Below are 22,505 nucleotides of genomic sequence, written 5' to 3' on the forward strand. Positions count from 1 at the left end.
ATCCCGAGAAGTGACGGTAGTGACGGCACTTCCCCCAAGCTCAATGGCTATGTTAAGTGTTTGTCTTGCTGTATGTCCTTGTGTGTGTTTGTGTTTTTTTTGTTGTTGTTTTTTTTGTATAAAAGATCGAGGCTCGTTTAAGAGCTAGCGCATCAAACACATATTAGCACATAAAAACACAAAAAACATAAACGGACACGTAAAACAATAAAGGGAGGGGGAGACAGAATGAGGAGAGAAAGAGAAGCACACAAGCACAACAGAAGAGAACAGGGACATCAGGAAATCTGTTCGAAGAAAGAGGGCTGGGGGAGGAGGGAGGAGGAGGGAAGGGGTACACGGTACAAAACAAATTGACACGACAAGGGAATTCAGGAATGAAGTCGGGGATTGAAAGATGTGGATTTAATGTGTATTAACGGGGGTAGAAAAGATCAACGTTTTGGATGGGGGAAGATAAGAGATGGTGGTGAACAGCTGTTTTAAAGACCTGGAGGGTGGAGTGGGATTGAAGAGAGTGAGGGAGTTTGTTCCAGAGGTGGGAGAAAAGAGGCATGAAGGAGTGAAGGTGAGCAGAAAGTCTTGATTTTGGCAGTTTAACCATTAGAGGGTTGCAGGCAGATCTTGTGCGTCCTGTAGGAATATTTGGGGGACAGAGCCCAGAGAGAGCTGGGGGGGGGGGGGCAAGGCCAGAGAGGAGTCGGTAGAAGACGGAAAGACCACCAACCTGCCTGCGGTGAGAGAGTGAAAGGCCCTCAGTATCAGCTTCATCGCAGGAGACACCAATGATCCTGAAAGCTTTGGTTTCTACAGTGTGAAGCCGAGTTAGGTGTGAGGCAGGAGCACCCGCCCAGAGTGGAGAGCAGTATTCCATTGAGCTACGGATGAAAGCCTTGCATGTGGTGAGGAGCTCAGGTGTCCCAAGGAAGGACTTCACACGATGGAGGATGCCCAGTCAGCGACTGGCTTTGGAGGCCAGCTTGGAAATGTGGTTTTCCCAGGAAAGGTCATGGTAGATAGTGAGACCCAAAATATTGAGTGACAAAAAAAAAAAAAAAACGAAAAAAAAAGAACTTCTTGGAGAGGATTGTTCAGAAAGTAGATGGAAGGATTTTCCAGATGGTCTTTTCGGAGAGACATAGTAAGAGTGTGAGATTTGTCAAGATTGAAAAACATGTTCCACTTTTTTGACCAGTTTGTGATTATGTCCAGGTCTATCGGAGTGAAGAGGCTGCTGCCTGCCGATCTGAGGGTTTAGATACAGTATGGAGCGGCAGAGAGTGAAGTCATCAGCAAAGAGATAGAGAGGATTTTCCAGAGAGTCGGAAAGATCATTGATGAATACCAAAAAAAGCACAGGGCCCAGAACACTGCCTTGAGGAACTCCAGCCTGAACAGGAAGGGGAGATGAGAGAAATCCATTCAGGGCCACACGTTCACTGTGACCGGAAAGGAAGTCTGCAAGCCACGCATGGAGATTTCCATGGATACCATAAGATGAGAGTTTGGTGAGCAGGGCGGGGTGCCAGACTGTATTGAAGGCACGAGATATGTCAAGGGAGACAGCTCTGATTTCCTGTTTGGCATTGAGGGCCTCCATCCATTGTTGAGACAGCAGAAGCAGCATGCCCAGAGTAGAGTGACCTGATCTGAATCCAAATTAATGATCCGAGATTAATCCATTGGAGAAGAGGAAGGATTTAATATCAGAACCGATGATGGATTCCATGACCTTGCTGATGATTGGAAGCAGGCTGATTGGTCTATAGTTGCAAGGATCTGTTTTTGCACCTTTTTATGTCAAGCGGTGATGTTGGCTGATTTCCAAGCAGATGGTATGATCTTGAACAAAAGAGAGGGTGAAGAGAACAGAGAGAGGGTGTGAAAGAGCTACAGAGCATTGTGTGTGTGTGTGTGTGTGTGTGTGTGTGTGTTTGTGTGTGTATATATATGTCAGCTCTATTACAAGAACCTTAGCCCAATTATATAAAGAAAAAAATCAATTGGCTAATAGCATACCTAATTTTCATCCGAATCTGTAACTTTTTGAAAATTAACTAAAGAAATAATCGGAAAATAAAATAATTAATCAATTAATTGATTAATCAATAAATCAAAAATACACTTTACAGCCAAATCACTTGGTCATTGTCCTGTCCAAATATCAGCTTCTGGCTCAAAAGGTGCCTTAGATATTGCCCAGATGAGAAAGAAAGCCAAATAAGTACTTAATAAATTGATAATAATGAAGTAATTAATCAATTAATTAATAATAATAATAATAATAATAATAATAATAATAAAGTGTTTTGCCAAAGGACTTGTTTACTATTTTGCCCAAATTTCAGCTTCGTAGCTCAAAGGATGGCTGAGATATCGCCTGGACAAATAAACAAGAAAACAAGAAAACGAAAACAAACAAACAATATTTCATGCATAGCACGATACTTGCAAATTGAGCCCCCTTCCGTCCCCCACCCGCCCCCCCCCCCAAAACGTGGCCATGGACACATAAAATTGTCCATTTCATTAAGATTAAAATTAACGATCTGAATCATAGCTTGGGTCAACCGGATGAAAATTGATTATTTTTCAGATGAAAATTGATCATTTTAGAAGTTTGACCTTGAGTTGATCTTTGACCTCAAACATAGTTGGTTTCCCAATTCAGTAACTCAATATGGAAATGCTGTTCAACTTTCAAGTCAATTGCATGAAAAATGACGATTTTAGAAATGTGACCGCAAGATGACCTTTGACCTCAAAATCAATAGGCTCCTCAGTTGTGACTATCCCTACATCTTGGTAAAGTTTCATGATGATCGGTTTAGAATTGTGACCTGTAGGCGATTGACAAACAGACAAACAGACAGAGAAACAGACAGAATAACAATCAACTGACCAATATACTTGAAAAGACTTCGATTTTAAATAACAAACATGTAACTACAAAGTAACAAACAAGAAAACAAACAAACGGAGTGAAAACTGAGTACTCCCTTCAGTGGCACGTCATTGCCGGGGCCCCTTTAGCACCCAGCGATGACGTCATGCAGTGCCTGGAGATGGAATAGGAAAGGAGTGGTGTACAATTATTTTCTCCATATCTATCTATTTATCGATACATATCGATACATATTTATCTTGGCGTCAGGAAGGGCATCCGGCCATAAAAACATTGCCTCAAAACAGGGAACCATGATTGTCATGGGGCCCGCAAGGCTAACCCCTGCTCTGGCGGGGAAAATGGCCTTAAAACGATCATTCATATAATAAATGTATGTGTGTGACAGTGTCTCCTCCATATCTCCAAAATCATGAAACCCAGAGGCCTGAAACTTAGCATGCGTATGAAAGGAACTCCAAGGGAGTGCAGGAAGTGATAATTTAGTGATAATTTATCTTTTGAAGATAATTAATTAGAGTGCTCATCATCAGGCCATCTTTGGTCACCCCACTCTCCGTTGCAGGGGTCTTAATTCACCACACTTTGATATTGCCTTGAAACAGGCCGCACAGGCCTGTGGTGTATATTTGAAGACTGAACAATGGGTCTTCTATCATGAAATGAAAGTACCGTTTTGAGGAAAGAAAGGTACATTTTGAATAAATCAGGTTGTTATGATTTATCCACTCAAATTAAATCAGTAAAAGTTTATAAACACAAAAGCTGGACTTGCATGTCGGTAGCGCCGAGGCTTCGGCGAGAATCCACTCACCTTGTTGACAGCATATGTCAATCTGCCGTGAACAAGACGAGTGGATTCGCAACGAAATGCGAAATGCAACGAAATGCACCACTCCGTAATGAACGTAGAGCAGCAACGAAGGCTGGAAAGGGTGGAAATGCGAATGGTTCGGTGGATGTGTGGAGTATCGTTGAGAGAGAGGAAGCCAAATGATGAATTGCGAAGGATGATGGGAATAGAGCCTGTGATTGATGCTGTGAAGAGAAACAGGTTGAGATGGTTTGGTCATGTGTTGAGGAAGGATGAAAGTGACTGGTTGAGAAGAGTGATGGAAATGAATGTAGAAGGAAGTAGAGGACGGGGAAGACCGAGAAAGACTTGGCTAAAGATGGTGGAAGAAGAAATGCGGGCAAGGGGGTTAACAAGGAGAGATGCAGAAAATAGGGCAATATGGAGAAGATTATCATGGGGACCGCAAGGCTAACCCCCGCTCTAGCAGGGAAAATGGCCTTAAATGCATGTTGTTGTTGTTGTTGATTACTAAAGTTAATTTTTTAAATAATAACCCTTTTCTTCAATAATGACTTCAAATCCCAATTAACCCAAATCTGACAATGAGTGCCTCGCTAACCTGAAATTGTGACCAGGTGAGAGAAGTGTTCTGTTATATTCAACTGGTAAGTAAATTATATTTAGAGCAAGGCCACACTGTGTCACCTGGCTGCATCTAATGAGCACAACCAACAAAACCACACCAACACATGATCGAATGGAATGTATGTATCTAAAGTCTGATTATGTGGTTGCATTCTCAACAACACCACAAAGTATACAGAGGAGACCTCCAGGGTACGAAGAGGAATCTCAAAAGGTGCACAAATCGGCCAAATCACAGCTCTGCATTAAGCTCAATCAGACAGCACCAGAATATCAGCATTCTTGTCATTAATAAACGTGAGTAATCTACCTCAGCTCAAGAACTAGCAATTACCTTTAATACCAGAAACACATGTGAACAATGTATTGGATGCTTATCCACCTGCTCATCCACTTGCAGATGGGTGAAATCTCGATAAGAACAAATGTGATTGATTTGAAATATATATAACTTCAGACGGAGGGCCAAATAGTTCAATCTTGGTTTCATCAGACCACAGAATCTTGTTTCTCACAGTCTGAGAGTCCTTCAGGTGCTTTTTTGCAAACTCTAAGCGGGCTTTCATGTTTCTTTCACTGAGGAGAGGCTTCCGTCTGGCACTCTGCCATAAAGTGCAGATCGGTGGAGTGTTGCAGTGATGGTTGTCCTTCTGGAAGTTTCTCCCATCTCCACACAGGATCTCTGGAGCTCAGCCACAGTGACCATCGGGTTCTTGGTCACCTCTCTTACCAAGGCCCTTCTCCCCCGATTGCTCAGTTTGGCCGGGTGGCCAGCTCCAGGAAGAGTCCTGGTTGTTCCAAACTTCTTCCATTTAAGAATTATGGAGGCCATTGTGCTCTTGGGAACCTTCAATGCAGCAGAAATTTTCTTGTAGGCTTCCCCAGATCTGTGCCTCGACACAATCCTGTCTCTGAGCTCTGCAGGCAGTTCCTCTGACCTCATGGCTTGGTTTTTGCTCTGATATGCATTGTCAGCTGTGAGACCTTCTATAGACAGGTGTGTGCCTTTCCAAATCATGTCCAATCAATTGAATTTACCACAGGTGGACTCCAATCAAGGTGTAGAAACATCTCAAAGATGATCAAGAGAAATGGGAGGCACCTGAGCCAAATTTCAAGTGTCATAGCAAAGGGTATGAATACTTATGTCAATGTGATATTTCATTTTTTCTTTTTAATAAATTTGAAAAACTTTCTAAAAGCCTGTTTTCTCTGTCATTATGGGGTATTGAGTGTAGATTGATGAGGGAAAAAAATGAATTTAAACGATTTCAGCATAAGGCTGCAACATAACAAAATGTGAAAAAGTGAAGGATCTGAATACTTTCTGAATGCACTGTATTTTATCAGAGCCTTTTTTAAGAATGTTTTTATCGCAAAGAAAAGTAATGATCAAGAAATGTTTGATTTTACCCCAAATCTACCACAATTAGAAGAATCACAGCAGCGCTCTAGAACAAGATTTTACAGTGAATGAACTCTTAATAGCTCTGAATAGCCTTAATGATCATAAATCACCTGGCTTTGATGGTGTACCTGTGGAATTTTACAAAGCATTCTGGGACTTGCTCGGTCCGACACTTTTAGATGTTTTTAAGTATAGTTTACAAGAGGATGTTTTACCTCTAAGTTGTCGCCGTGCATTTGTGTGCCTTTTCCCGAAGAAAGGAGACTTACAGTCTTTACAAAATTGGCGGCCTATCTCTGGTTTGTGCGGATTACAAAATCCTTTCCAAAATCCTTGTAAACCGCATAAAGCCCCTTCTTAGTTTTTTAATACACTTCAATCAATCTTTTTGTATTTTAAATCGGTCTATTCATGATAATATTTTTTAATTCGGGATTTGTGGGACGTCTGTGCTGCACAAAAACAGAATGCTAGCCTGATTTTACTTGACCAAGAGAAAGCATTTTACACTATTAGCCATGAATATGTTTTTCATACCCTAAAACAGTTTGGTTTTTGGGCAGCCTTTATTTCCCACGTCTCATTGCTGTACAATCATGTTTTTAGCATCATTAAATTCAATAACAGTTTATGTGCACCACTAACGGTTGAAAGAGGAGTCCGCCAAGGGTGTCTTTTATCGGGCATTCTATACTCTCTCTGCATTAAACCTCTACTAATTCGCCTTCATGCTGGCTTACTGGGTTTTCCTGTGATGCCAACCGAAAGGCCAATTGTCACCTATGCTGATGTGTATGTTGTGGTGCGTAGCAGTGATGATGTCACCAAGCTACTTAACAATTTTGAAAAAATTTCTTCGGCATGTACAGCTGCAATAAATTGGAACAAATGTAAAGCTTTATGGATTGGCCATACCCCCACTGATGGTTTGCCTTCTCTTCCCAGAGGCTTGCAGTGGGAGAAGCAAGGCATCCATTACCTAGGTGTGTACATTGGCACTCCAGCTTTCATGGCAAAGGACTGGGTTAATGTGGTTAATAAAATTGACAACAGACCAGAGAAGTGGAGAGGAATATTATCTACATTGTCGTACAGAAGTCGTGCCTTAGTAATTAATAATATAGTGGCTTCCTAGTGGCACAAAATGATTGCTTTGCACCCTCCTGAAGCACTGTTGCTGACAATCCAGAAACATCTGCTTGATTTATTCTGGGGCGGCAAGCATTTGTTCAAGTCTGAAGTCCTTTACCTTCCATTGGCAGAAGGTGGCCATGGCCTCATTGACATTGTCAGCCGACTAATGGCTTTTCAAGTCGCCACTGTTCACCATTTTCTTTTTGTCACTTCCATGCCGTGGCAGCTCACTGCCAACTACCTGTTGAAAATGGCTGGCATGCTTGATTTCATTAAAGGAACTTTTTCTCATGGACCTGCAACACGTTGACATCTCCCCATTGCTGTTCTACCAAGACTTGCTGCAAGCTTGGCAACCTCTCGTGGTGCACCGAGACATGGCTCATTACAACACCAACAACTTCCTCGACGAGGCCTTCTTTTACAATGCACGTTTTCCCAACACACCTCGATCACGTGCTTACGTGCAATGTTTCACAAGTTCTGGTGTACATGTCGTACGATGCCACTCTGCAGGACATATTGCAACCGCTGTTTGAATGCGTTCTGTAAGAGCTGTCTCTCAGCTTATTCAAGAAGTGTTGCACAACTTTAGAGGACTGGGGCTCTATTTTGATGCTCGCAACAATGACCCCGCAATGCATGTTCTCTCCCTTCCTCAGGTACATTTATCATCAGCTGCATTAACAGAAACTGTGTGCCTGTCTTCCTCTCCACTCCCGATTGCAAAAAAGTGCCTGTACCACCTTTGTGTTACCATTCGGCATCCTTACGTGTGCAAAGATAGGTTTGGATCCCGATGGATAGGGATGCTACCTCCGGGGTCTCCCCCTTGTCCACAATGGGTCACCATGTATGCCCCGCCGATTGTAAAACGGACTGGTGATATATCTTGGAGAATTGTACATATGATTTTACCTACCAATGTTTTATTACACCGTTTTAGTGTTTTTAATTCTGTTTCATGCCCCTTTTGTATGGCCTCTGATGATTTACACAACGCTTATGTTGACTGTGCAAGGCTGACCCCACTTTTTACTTTGCTATCACAATTGTGCTGCCATATGAATGTTTATTTTTCTTGACGTATGTTTATTTTTGTTTGCCGTTAAATCCCATAAATGCTGTCGTATCTGTGCTCACCAATTTTTTAATAGCTGAAGGGAAGTCAGCAATTTATAAAACAAGGAAAGCTAAACTTCTTGTAAACCCTGATGCTGGCTACAATGTTTTAACAGTTTTTAAGGCCCTTACCATGGCCAGGCTACGTGCAGAGTTTTATTTTCACTAAAACTTAAATAATTTAGACCTTTTTAAGCAAAATTGGTGTTACAAGAACTTACTGTGTAAAGTAGTCTATAATGATCTCACCTTTTCATTTTAATCAAGCGCCTTTGGACTACTTGAAAAGCACTATACAAAATAAATGAATTATTATTATTATTAAAGGTGCACTTGTACTATTTTTTTTTTTTTTTTTCTCTTTTACCTTCCTTTTATGATTGTTGTTTGTTGGTTAGGTCGAACTGTTTTTTCTAACCTTGTTTAAATAAAGGTATACAAAAGTCAAAGTCTCTCTGCATATCTCTCTCTCTCTCTCTCTCTCTCTCTCTCTCTCTCTCTCTCTCTCTCTCTCTCTCTCTCTCTCTCTCTCTCTCTCTCTCTCTCTCTCTCTCTCTCTCTCTCTATATATATATATATATATATATATATCTCTCTTTCTCTTTCTCTTTCTCTTTCTCTGTCTCTGTCTCTGTCTCTCTCCACAAGGACCCCACTGCAAACACTTCCATCTACTTTCTCATTAACCCTCTCAAAGAAGTTCAATCACTCAAGCTCTTAGGTCTCACTCTTAGCCATGATCTCTCTTGGGCAAGCCACATTTCAAAGTTGGCCTACAAAGAACGACGCCGACTTGGCATTCTTCATGCAAAGTCCTTCCTTGCCACACTTGAGCTCCTGTCCATCTACAAGACTTTAATCTACAGCTTGATGGAATCCTGCTCTCCCATCTGGGCTGGCTACTCTGCCACACATCTTGCTCAGCTTCACGCTGTGGAAAACAAGGCCTTCAAAATCATTGGAATATTTCACAATTAAGCTGAGTCTATGTGCCTATCACTTCGCCATCAGCGAGAGGTTGATGGGCTCTATTTCTTCTCCCACCTCCTTTCTGGTCTTGCACCTTCTGCCCTCTCATTGCTCTACCCCCCATGTATCTACAGGATGCACATGGTCCACCAGAAACCCCCTCCTAGTGAAACTTCCAAAATCTAGAACCATTGCTCACCTCCAATCATTTGTTGCTCTTTTCCCCTGCCTGTTGAACCAACTTCTAGTCTCTCTTAAATCTCATTCTTCCCTCCAGGTATTCATAACAGCTGATCACCACCATCTCATATCACCCCTCCTTCCTAAACCATAATTTTTTCGACATCCAGAAACCAATCCCCCACCCCTCCAAAAACTTTGGTTCTGTATCCATCTTGTCCACCCCTTGCTTTCTCCCCTAACCCTCATCATTACCTGTATCCCTCGTTTGTCGGTCTCCACCTATTTTCTCCCTCCACCCTGCTGTTCGAGTTTCTCACTTCTCCTGCTGTTCCTTTTAGTCAGGTTCACTATGTTTTTTCGTTCAAAATCATGGTAGATGAGCAAACCTATACATTTTTGGAAACGTTATTACATGGAAAATCTGAAAATCAATGTTTACATTTGCCAATTCCGACCAATTCGATTCGACCAATTCGACCAATTGACCAATTCCATTCGACCAATTCGACCAATCGCTTCGATCGACCATTCGACCGATTCGATTTGCCAATCAATTTGACCGACCTTTGCTTGTGTGGAACGGACTGTGAAAACGATGCGGACTATATTGTCGGATACGACACACAGGACAGTGATGACGAACTCTAAATGGCATATTCTGTAATCGTGTATGTTTGATGCCATTGACTGCCTGTGTATATTTTGTCATTGACTGCCTGTGTAGATGTGAAGTTATACTGACTGCGTGTGTATATATGATTTTGCTGACTGCCTGTGTATGTTTGGTGATATGAATTATTGTGACACATTTTTATGTTATTAACTGCCTGTACAAAATGATAACATGTATTTCATTATGCAACTTATCGCAAATATAAAGACAGTATTTTGCAATTCAAAACCTTTGATTCGTGTCTTACCATTCCCCATAGCACTAATTTGATACTTTCATTGGATTCCTTGTCCCTGAAAATATAGGTTTAGTATATTTTAAAAAGTTTTTAGGGTAATTAGAGGCAGAAATAGAACAAAATATGTATTTTACAGTGGCCATTTTGAAAATCCAAAATGGCCGCCATACAGGTATCTCTCCAAATGTAAACATTGATTTTTAGTTTCCTTATGCTATAACCTTTCCAAAAATGTATAGGTTTGCTAATCTACCATGATTTTGAACGAAATATAATTTATTGACATAGTGAACCTGACTATTTTGTTATGTTGCACTGATCTAGCTCTTCCATGAACATTGACTATGTATCCAAAAACAAAACAAAAACAAAACATACCATGAGATAAAAAGTTAAAGATCATTAACCGATGCAATACGTATTCACAGACCTTGAGAATCTCCCTGCAGATGTAGGCGATCCACTCCTCCTTGAGGCTGTGCCCTTTGTTACTTTTGATCATATCTGTGACTGAGCCAGCACCGCAGTACTCCATTACCAACTGCCACACAAGAACAACAGGGACTGAGATCGGGATTGGAGCCTGAGCCAACCCTCTTCACTTATACCATTCACCGAATGCAGCATGTCGTGGAAGTCGAAGATAAGGGGAAGAGCAGCGTTACCAGTGTTGTCATGTCCGTGCCATGAAAAGGTCACATCTGATATATTCACCCATAAAAGATCCTCCTGGTTGTTTGGGCCCTTTTTCACGAAGGCCCCATAAAATGTTGCGATGTTCGGGTGGTTTGAGTACTTCTGCAGCATGCTGATTTCCAACTTTAATTCTGTCAGCTCCTCCTGCGAGGGAACAAACACACACGTGTGCATCGAGTGAACAAACAATTTATAGGAAATAGGAATTAGCTCCTGCATCATGAAATCAATCAACAAATGACCACACTCTTGACAGAGTATCATCGATGCCACAGAAGCAGTTCCTGGACCAGGGTTATGCTGGGTGGTTTGCCGTTGCTTTCCCAGGAGTTATTCGGAGGCAAATACCTGTAATCTGTTCAGGGTGCCGACGATAGGTCAACTACTCTTCGCGAAAGACACCTGAGGTGTTTAACGGCCACCAATTCGCAGATGGGACACCCAGGTCAACATCCATCTGAGGGATGGCACAAACAATGCTTCGCCCTGCATGTGAAATACCAGGATGGCGGTTTATAGCTGGGTCATGGTTGGAACTCAGGTAAGACAGCTCAGAGGCGAGTGTGTCTACCTCTATGCTATCCTGCCACCTCATGTATAATGATAATGCAATACAATAAAGTATTTAAATATTAAAACCATCAATCATTGGAGAAATCTGGAAGTATATGAATCTGTTTGTCTCGCTATGACGCTATGAAACGCTATGAACGCGATGACGCTATGAACGATATGACGCTATGACGCTATGAAGCTATGACCGCTATGAACGATATGACGCTATGGAAAAAAAAATCGCTATGACGCTATGAAACGCTATGAACGCTATGACGCTATGAACGATATGAACGCTATGACACTATGAACGCTATGACGCTATGAAAAAAAAAATCGCTATGACGCTATGAAACGCTATGACACTATGAACGCTATGACGCTATGAAACGCTATGGACGCTATGACACTATGAACGATATGAACGCTATGACACTATGAACGCTATGACGCTATGAAAAAAAAAATCGCTATGACGCTATGAAACGCTATGGACGCTATGACACTATGAACGATATGAACGCTATGACACTATGAACGCTATGACGCTATGAAAAAAAAAATCGCTATGACGCTATGAAACGCTATGACACTATGAACGCTATGACGCTATGAAACGCTATGGACGCTATGACACTATGAACGATATGAACGCTATGACACTATGAACGCTATGACGCTATGAAAAAAAAAATCGCTATGACGCTATGAAACGCTATGACACTATGAACGCTATGACGCTATGAAACGCTATGGACGCTATGACACTATGAACGATATGAACGCTATGACACTATGAACGCTATGACGCTATGAAAAAAAAAATCGCTATGACGCTATGAAACGCTATGGACGCTATGACGCTATGAACGATATGAACGCTATGACACTATGAACGCTATGACGCTATGAAAAAAAAAATCGCTATGACGCTATGAAACGCTATGACACTATGAACGCTATGACGCTATGAAACGCTATGGACGCTATGACACTATGAACGATATGAACGCTATGACACTATGAACGCTATGACGCTATGAAAAAAAAAATCGCTATGACGCTATGAAACGCTATGAACGCTATGACGCTATGAACGATATGAACGCTATGACACTATGAACGCTATGAAACGCTATAGACGCTATGACACTATGAACGATATGAACGCTATGACACTATGAACGCTATGACGCTATGAAAAAAAAAATCGCTATGACGCTATGAAACGCTATGGACGCTATGACACTATGACGCTATGAAACGCTATAGACGCTATGACACTATGAACGATATGAACGCTATGACACTATGAACGCTATGACGCTATGAAAAAAAAAATCGCTATGACGCTATGAAACGCTATGGACGCTATGACACTATGAACGCGATGACGCTATGACACTATGAACGCTATGACGCTATGAAAAAAAAAATCGCTATGACGCTATGAAACGCTATGAACGCTATGACACTATGAACGCTATGACGCTATGAAAAAAAAAATCGCTATGACGCTATGAAACGCTATGAACGCTATGACGCTATGACGCTATGAAAAAAAAAATCGCTCTCTTTACCAAGGGGCTCGCTCTCCCCCCGTTCCCCTCCCCTCCCCTTCCCCCTCCCATCCCCTGCCCGGCAATGCCGGGTACTTCTGCTAGTGAAACTATATTACGGGCATTGTAGTGAAACTTTCCTTTAAGTGTTTTGCTTCTTTTTCTTTACATTTCCACTTTGTCCCAATATCAATATCTGCATTTCCACATCAGTACTGTGGATAAAGATGAGTTGGGAGGGAGCGACATGGCGATTTCTGAGATTTCCTGAACCTAATTTCAACTCTTAACAACAATTACTGCCTATTTGATTAATTATCCAACCAAGTGACGAAGTAACTTTACCACCTCCGCTCAATGTGACATTTTCTGAACCAGTAGCTTGATATGCAGATTCAGGAGCAAAATTATCTCTCACTTTCCTTCTAAAACCTTCGACATGCATTGGCATACACGTTCGGTCTCAACAAGGAATTTGTATGCAAATGCAGGAAAATATAATAATAATTGTTATTATCTCAGATTATCAACCTTAATTATATGATACTTTTACATCTGCAGGGTTTTTTTGGGGGGGTTTTTTTTGTATACAGAATCGAGGCTCTTGAAAGAGCTAACATTTATCACAAAAAAAAAAATCAAACAAACAAAATATATTAAAAGAGGGAGCGGTAGACAAGATGGGGAGAGCAGGGGAAGCACACAAACACAACATTTGAGAACAGGGACATCGGGAGATGTGTGGGAGGGAGAAGGCTTGAGGGGAGGAGGCGTGGGAAGGAGGGGAGGGGGTGGGAGAAGTAGAAAACACAAGGACTTCCAGGACAGAATAGTATCCCTAACTTAAGGTTCATCTGTGAAAAAAATTAAAAGAAGCTAATTTCAACTGATTTGGGTAGGTATGGGTATGGACAACTACCAAAAAAAAGTAAGGAGGGATAGGGGTTGGGGAAACCTTTTTATTAGAGGTCAAAGGTCATTGACCTCTGCCTAAATCATATAAAATTGTATTTCAGCAACAAAATATGGTATATAGATGATCTTGGTGTCAAAATGCACAGGATTACGAAAGAAGATGACATAGAATAATGACTGACCCATGGAACCAATTACTGACCTCCGAAAATGAGGTCAAAGGTCAAAAATAGACGTATTATCACCAAAATATCATATCAAATATCATATTGGTAACAGTAACAGAATTATACCAAGATACAAACTAAATATGAAATGGATTCTTCACCACCAAAATACGAGGTTAATGGTCAAAATAAGCAGGGGGGGGGGGGGGGTAAAGTTCATTAGTGTCAAATAGTTTGTGTATGTAAAGTATATGTGAATTTATAATCAACAATTTGCAGAATACTACTCACAACTTAGAACTTACAGTATCTATCGGCAACAACAAATTAATAATACTCAGTCTGTTTCCTCTTCATCGCTACCAATTTCTGCTTCTGCATCTATGCTATCTGTTCCATTGTTGCAATGCCCACAGCACACTCCACATGCAGATACACACGACATGCGAGCTTTCATGCAGCTACATCTCATTGTTTGACATTGCCTCTCCCCTTCCTTGCAGTTGCAACAAATTACTTTCAGAAGGTTGTCTGGCACGATACCAACAGATAGCATTTTTGGTCTGAGTTTTCTGTTGGAATCTAACTCCCATCCTCTTCCTTTGGGATCAAGAATAGAGGTGTCAAGATGCTTCCGTACCACAACTTGAAGATGGACACGAAGGGAATGTTGAGCTGTTGCATCTTCCGTTGGTGGTAGGCGGTCAGGATCGATTTTGCCCTTGGCTGCTTGCTTCTTGAACTTCATGTAGCGAGACTTTTCTAGGGGAGTATCCCCACAGCCATATGTGATCTGCATGGCTTTTAATCCAGCTGTTCGAATTATGGAGTCGGTTGAAGTGGGACTTGTGAATGCAGTAATGACACTGGCAGGAAATCTGCATTTGTAGAGAGCACATTTGGTATGTCCATGAATGCATGAAACAGTGTCGTTTCCAGACCAGCCATACTTGAAGAGGAACTCTTCTTTGTCTCCGATGTGTATGCTAGAGATGTCGTAAAGACCACCAAAATCTGCTTGTAAATAGAAATTAGTACAGTGGATAGGCCTATGATAGCAGAGCAATATCAAAATATCAGTGTCCTGGGCGACAACAACAACTGGGGATTTAACACTTGCGACCAAGTCCATTGCAGACCTAACAATCAGCGTGTCACCATCATCTTTTGCTTGGCGTACAGTGAAATTGTGGCTTGCCATCTCTGCAGATATCATCATGATTAAGGCTCCTTTGTTCTTCTCATTTGCCAGGAAAACCTCTCTGTCACATGATATAGTCAATTCCGGTGTGACCCTCATGTCCGGAGAAACCTTCTTCCCAGCCATCCGCCGCATATGTTCATGGTCTTTCGTTGATGATTCCTCCCCGTAGCCATCAAACACTACAGTAGCATCCTTGAATTTGTTGTCAACATATCTGACATATGTATCAACTATAGTCTTGATGGTTGCACCGCTGGACCACTTTACCTGATGAAGTAGCCACCCTCCATCAACAACATGCATCTTGCTGTTTATGTCCACGTCAAGTATTGTAGCTGTTTCCTTGAGCATCTTGCCAAATTCATGCTTTTTGGGTTTTCTCATCCTGCGATCCATTGTGAAGAGAGATGTTGGGACCGGGGTCAGCTCAAATTTGAACATGTGTTCGATCCCTTCATCTCTCTCTGCCATGAAAATCAGTCTATTGAAAAGAAGGGTCTTTTCGATGTAGATCCTCTTGTCGCCTACCTTTACTTTCTTCTGAAGTTCAGCCAGATTTTTGCATTTCTTTGCTGTCTTCATGCTCTTAACCGGTGACTCATTATCAAGATCCTTTTGCATTTCATGGCCTATCCTCACTGCATCATCACAGTTGACAATTGACTTGTCGGTAGTTATTACTCCACTAGACAGCGAAGTAATGGTGTTGGGGTCTTTTACCTGAAATGAAAAATGAAATATTATTTTACATAGCTAAGATGATAAGTAAATGTTCCACAAATAGTTACTGAAATGTGGAATGATTTCTGTGCTACTATCAGTAAATGAAACAGATCTATACTAACCTCTATGAAGGGGTTATGAGTTGAAAACCATGCAGAAATCAACTTGACGTGCTGGCTGTCTTTCTCTAGACGCTTTGCCCCAAGGTCTGTGTGGGTCCTCTTACTCCGCTTTCCACCAATCATTTCTTCCATCAGGTCCCCCAGAAGCTTGAGATGTGAAAACGTACCAGCCCATACTTTCACAGAGCTCTCGTTGTGCATTCTTCCTCTTGTTAAGCCTCCATTTGACTTGGCTTTCCGCATGAGTGTCTCTTTGATTGTCTGGTCAGAAAATTGTCCAGAAAATTGCTCATCGCTGTAGCGTGTTGTGTGATTCCAATCGCTGAAGCTCTTCCAGCTCTGTAGCTTTCCTGCTTCTGAAAAGTCCTCACTACATATTTCACATATATCCATCCTGGTAATTTTGTTATTTTACAGTATTGTTCCAAAGGCCTCAGGGAACTTTTGGGACATCTCACTGCACTGGGGTAGTCAAGGTACATGTAGGCTAGCTAGGTTTTCTCAGTAATCACTCCTGAAACAAAGACAAAACAAAGACTTCATCTATCTATAATTCCAGTAATCTCTGTATGTATGTCTGTGTGTATGTCTGTGTGTCTGTGTGTCTGTGACCGCTGTTTCTCGACAACCACAGGTCCGATATACTTGAAACTTGCCAGGTATATTGCTGGGGACCCGAGGATGTGCCTTTTCAAGGTTTCATATTAATCGGAGAAGTAGTTACCGAGCTATGGCGATTTAGCCGTTCGCCGTTCGCTTTGGCTTTGCGAATGGACCGAACCATTTCATGTAAATAGAGGGGGGGGGGGGGGGGTTCTGTGGTCTTTCGCTTTGGCTTTGCGAATGGACCAAACCATTTCATGTAAATAGAGGGGGGGGGGTTCTGTGGTCGTTACTGCCACGCGGTTTGGAATGTTTTTCCGAACGGGCACCCACGTACGGGCACGTCCTAGTTCATGCAATATATAGTGTTTTAGTCTAGGGTCAATGACATTTGATCCCAAGAAAGGTAATTTCCCCCTCCCCCTCTGCTCTTGGAATAAATAATAACCCTCATATCCACCACGTAAGTTGAAATTAACCTCTTCGGTTTTTTTTTTGCTCATTTTTATATAATATGGTAATTTTCCTGTTATAAATATGACATTTTAGTGATAAAACAGCTTTTTTGACCTTTGACCTCATTTTCAGAGGTCAGGATTTGGTCCCAAGGGTCAATAATTATCTTATGTCATCTTCTTTCGTAATCCTGTGCATTTTGACACCAAGATCATCTATATACCATATTTTGTTGCTGAAATACAATTTTATATGATTTAGGCAGAGGTCAATGACCTTTGACCTCTAATAAAAAGGTTTCCCCAACCCCTATCCCTCCTTACTTTTTTTTGGAAGTTGTCCATACCCATACCCACCAAAATCAGTTGAAATTAGCTTCTTTTAAATTTTTTCAAAGATTGGCTAATATATGGCTAATTTAGGGTTACTAGAAGTTGGTATTTCAAAAAAGTGGATTTGGGGTGAAATTAGCGGGGGTAGAAAAGATCAAGGTTTTGGATGGGGGAAGATAAGGTTCTTCAACTATTGGATTAGTGCGACAACCACAGTGAGATTTCTGTGTGAAAAGAATGAATAAGTGATGAATGAAGCTTTATATAGAGTATGGATTTACAGGAAAAAAACACTACTGTGATGGAAATTGTAAAAATAAAATGTCCATGTAGAACATATATCAGGTCAAGGTACTTAAAATCTGACTTTCATGTTATCGCCATGACAGGTGAGTCACCCTTCAATAAAAAGTTTGAAGAAAGAACTTGGACATGGATTTAAACAACAAAACTATTAGTTTGGCCTATGCTATATGCCGTATATTCTTGTCCCAAATTGGTGCTCTATTCTTCCTTGCCTCGTATTCTTCAAATATACAATCAGTAGTACACCATTCATTCCTTTCTGTGCCTCTATTCATTAAGGAGCCGAGTGTTTATCGCCCCAACCCCCTCCTCCCCCCCCCCCCTCCGGATTTCAACCACCCCCTCCATTCTTTAGCAATATACTGCAGAATGCCATGTCAAATCAGCAGGGAATTTAAAGGATAATTGTGTGGATCTATGCAAATCTTTGGCGTACAAGCAGAGACAGCCACCATTTTGTGAATGTGTATGCTTAGCTACATGGTTGCCGAGTACAACCCCCTCACTCTTTCCCTTGAGTGTTCCATTTCTCTTCCCATTTGACAGGCTGATGTACGCTCTCCTCGCCCACGGCTCCTGGGTCCCATGGCAGTGTGTGTGCATCAAACTGAGCTCTATTGCAGTCCAGTTCCACATCTTCTGGCATACCCTACACCTTTTGGCTGACCCAGTCTCTGGAGCCGCACTGCATGGCACTCCGCCGTGACCCATCCAATAGCGGGTGGCCCTGTCCTTCTTTACCACTCTTTTTACATAATGAGCAGGTCCTATCCATTTATACTCATCATGCGTTGCATTATTTATTTTTTCATGTGTTCGCCAATTACATGGCAGCAGGTGTGGTAGTAGGAGTGTTTAAAAAGTTACAATGCTCACAGAGCATCCTAATTAAACTGACAAGCAAAGCAACGCGAAGGCAATCCAAGGGCCTATAGTTACCTTGATGAGCAGAGCCTATTGTATTGATAAACAAAACAGCTTCAGATTGAAATCCCCCAGTGATAAGCACATTTGTTGGAGTGTACATTCAACAAACACATTACAAAATCGTTTTCGCAGCACCACAAGCATCAATTCAAGACAAAATGACAAATGTCAGCCGGCATCAATGAGCAAATAGAGCAAGCTCATTTCAGCATGTATAGCAAAATGAATCCTTTCGAACTCGATTTAAAATCTTTGATGCATTGACTATTTATATTTCCATCGACTCAGGAGGGCTCTGCCAGGATTATAGGACTGCCCGGTAGGTCAAGTGTATTTGTTCCAGGCTTTGTCGGGCAGGCAAGCGTTCATGGTTCTCCTCTGATGTACGGTATGGGTCTGTCGGATAAACCAGGAAACGACATCGACAAAGAATGCTGTGCGCGCGAGTATTAAGGAAATCTGAATTACTTTGTCGAGCATTCCTTTGAGCCCATTAGATGAGATGTTCCATGTCTTGTCCACCCACGTTAGGAACAGAAAGTAGTGGCCGCCCAGGGAATTCAGGAAGTGTGATAGGAATTTATTGCTTCTGTATCTTCAGCAGAAAGCAAACCATTTTATCACCACATTTGGCAATTGTATTGTCGGACAGTATATTACATATTGCTGTGGCTATGCCCGACTGGCACAGTTCAGACATACACAAGGAGGCCACAATGAAAATCATGAAAATAACATAGGTTAACGTCACACACTCTTTTATAATGGGAATGAAGCAACAATATAGCAAGTGGTAAACAACAACTGACTTTACTAACATCTCAACGGGACGTATTTGTACTCAAGCCATCGTGAATGATGTCCCTTAAGAAAGAGACCCACCCACATGGAACAAACCCACCGAAGCAAATGGAAGAGCAATGAGATGGAGGATAAAATGGCTACAAAATGACAGTGGGACCACAGGCGAAAGCAATAAGGAGGGGAATGAATGAACCGGAAGTGAGGGGAGATAGAGGATTGGGAGGAAATACAGTAACCCGCATGGAAGACAGCTGGGTGAGGAATGGTTAATGGGGGTAGAAACAATTGCGGGTAGGGATGGGGAATGAGAAGAGATGGTGGTGCACAGCCTGATTTAAGTCCTGGAGGGAATATTGGGGTTGAACCTCCTACAGAAGGAAGTACCATAGGAAGGAGAAAGAGGAACATAGGAGTTGAGGTTTGCAGTAATCCTGGATTTTGGGAGATCAACCAGGCAGAAGTTACTGGGAGAACATGTGCATCCTGGAGGAGATAGGGAGGATCAGAGGGTTGAAATAATTGTCGAGGGAGCAAGGCCGGAGGAGAGGTGGTTAGAAAACAGAGGGACCATTAACCAACCGTGATGCTAGAGCAACAAACGGGCCTTGTGCTTCGGCCTAATTTTGCATTTCTTTCATTTGGCTTTATAATTAATTAACTTCCAGGAATCCACATATTAAATAATCCTCCATTCAAAAGCCATTCTTACAAGTGATAGCCTAGAATCAAATGACATCTTCTATATAATGTGAATGGTGGTGTCTGTCCGAGCATTTGTCCGTTTCCTGTTTATGACGGCCGCTTCCCACGCTAGGCTTGAAAAGCTGTGCACGCAGGCAAAGCTCAGCATTCACTTTTTAAATGACGAGAGAACAGGCATGAATAATGTTGATACTTTAGATTAAAATCTCCATTGAGGTCCTAGACAAGATCAGTTACAATGTATACATAAAATGAAGGACAGATTAGAATAGTTATTTCATAGTACATGTTAGAATAAGTGTGGTGTAATCCCTGTATATGATAAAGCATGTCAGGCATGTGTTTAGAAAGCTCTCGTCCCCCCCACCCCAATGTTTGTGCCTATGCCCTGCCTTTCCCCTTAATTTCAATCTTAAACCTTGCCCGTCATACATCTGTCTCTGTGTGTAATTTTCCATTCCAGGCAGCCAATCAACACAGCCCACAAACTCATGGCAAAGTAGGACAAAGGTCTCCATCTGTCACTGTGGGACCATCAAATGGGCTGGAAAAGGGCTGATGAACATGCCCATATATGGACATCTGTCAGGCTGCGTCAGTCAATGGGCGTGCTCCACGGATGAACCGGTGGCTGCCGTGGGATGTTATAAAGGGAGTGCACACTGTGTGTGGTTGTTATTGTTGGTTCCTGCCTGGACCTTTGTAGTCCTGTGGTGCTCATTGAGCCTTTCCTTTCGTGGGGCTCAGTGGTCCTTTTGCCTAACAACTAGCCATATTGGTGTAGGCCTGTGGTTATTGTGCACCACTTCCAGGGAGTGAAAAAACAATAACCAGTCAGACTACCCAACAAAGCACATGGTTCGGGTTCATGGCATGAGTCATGGTTCATTGGAGAGCTGGTGCGCTGCTAACATGGCTGGGGAAGTAAGCAATCCATGGTGATGGCCACCCCCACACCAGTCCGTGCACACCCAAATGTGTGCCCTACACAGATTGCGCGAGCATCATGTTTCCCCAAATGAAAGCACTATGGTGTTTAGAAAAGGATGATTTAATTTTGGACAAGGACGATTAAAGCCAAAGTGGGTCCAAGACCATGTTGTGTGTAATTGTTTCATTTCTTACCCACTGTGATCACCGCTGTGCAGTCATGTTCTTATTCTAACCTCTTTTCTCCCCCGTATTAAATACCCGTTTTGATAAAACATTCATTGGGTGCTCATCAGGAAAGGGATCCATGGCACTTAAATAATTGGCATATTAACCTGTTTGATGGCCTCGGCCAATCTTGTCGGCAGATTCGCCACGGTCGTGTGTTCTGGAACCCCAATTCATGCCAAATTAACCTGGTGGACATGGAGATATTTTTGTCCCATACTTGCACTGGTGGCGTAACCATAATTGAATTCCTGTGACTATTACTATATAAATACATATATAAATACATATATATATATATATATATATAATACACATACAGGGTGCTTAAACAAAAGTTAACGTTTTTTTCCAATTTTTTTTCTTTCCTTTGCAGTTGACTGAAATGGCAACATGATTGTCTTTGGAGCAAAGAAGAAAGGTTGCTACATGGATGGACGTCTTTCAGTCACCCACGGTGGTTCGCAACAAATACAGAGAGCATTTCAACTACGATCCACCCTCAAGATTGACCATTTATTGCGTTTACAACAAATTCGTCAAAACCAGCTCAGTTGCTGATAATTACAAAGGGAACAGTGGTTGACCACGAACAGGCCGATCCCTTGTAAACATAGCTGTTACACAAGAAGCTTTCTTGCGTAGTTCAGGGAAATCAACCAGACGATTCAGCGTAGAATGGGGGTCTTCCCTGGGCAACGGTGTGGGAAATCGTGAACAAGGACCTGGGAATGCGGCCATATCATTTGCAGATTGTGTAAGCCTTATCTCCTGCAGATAAAGCCACTTGTGTTGAGGCTTGCAAAGTTTTCTTAGAGATGAAGAATTTGGAAACTGACATTCACAGGCTAGTGGCATTCAGCGACAAGGCAACCTTTCACATAAGCGAACGTGTGAACAAACTCAACGGTGTTTTCTGGGATACTGAGAATCCTCGTGTTATGCGTGAGCATGAACGAGACAGTCCCAAGGTGAATGTCTGGTGTGCAGTCACTGGAACAGGAGTGGTAGGGCCATATCTTTTTTAAAACACCACAATAAATGGTGTTGACTTCTTGCACATGATTGAGAATTACGCAGAGGACAACCTGCCACTACAAATCTACTGGATACTTTCAGTTGGATGGTGCTCAACCCCACTTTGCTTCGAATGTTCATGCTCATCTTAACAGAAAATTTGAGCGGAGATGGATTGGCACAGGA

At 42.0% G+C, this 22,505-nt stretch overlaps 1 protein-coding gene across 4 annotated transcripts in view; it reads right to left on the minus strand.

Moving 5' to 3' along the window:
- Positions 1-22,505, minus strand: part of LOC137415939 (traf2 and NCK-interacting protein kinase-like) — a 353,089-nt gene that overhangs the window by 221,997 nt on the left and 108,587 nt on the right. For all 4 annotated transcript variants that reach the window (XR_013621224.1, XM_078767554.1, XM_078767553.1 and 1 more), the window contains exons 4-5: positions 10,788-10,913; positions 10,504-10,614 (exon numbers count right to left, since the gene is read on the minus strand). Coding sequence is in view for 3 of the 4 variants with exons in the window: in XM_078767554.1 (XP_078623680.1) it covers positions 10,504-10,614; positions 10,788-10,913 (237 nt within the window). In the remaining variant the exon portion in view is untranslated. The remainder of the gene's footprint in view (positions 1-10,503; positions 10,615-10,787; positions 10,914-22,505) is intronic.

This window comes from Myxine glutinosa, chromosome 13 (genome assembly GCF_964187855.1).
Source record: "Myxine glutinosa chromosome 13, kmMyxGlut1.1, whole genome shotgun sequence".
In the NCBI taxonomy this organism is placed as follows: Eukaryota; Metazoa; Chordata; class Myxini; order Myxiniformes; family Myxinidae; genus Myxine; species Myxine glutinosa.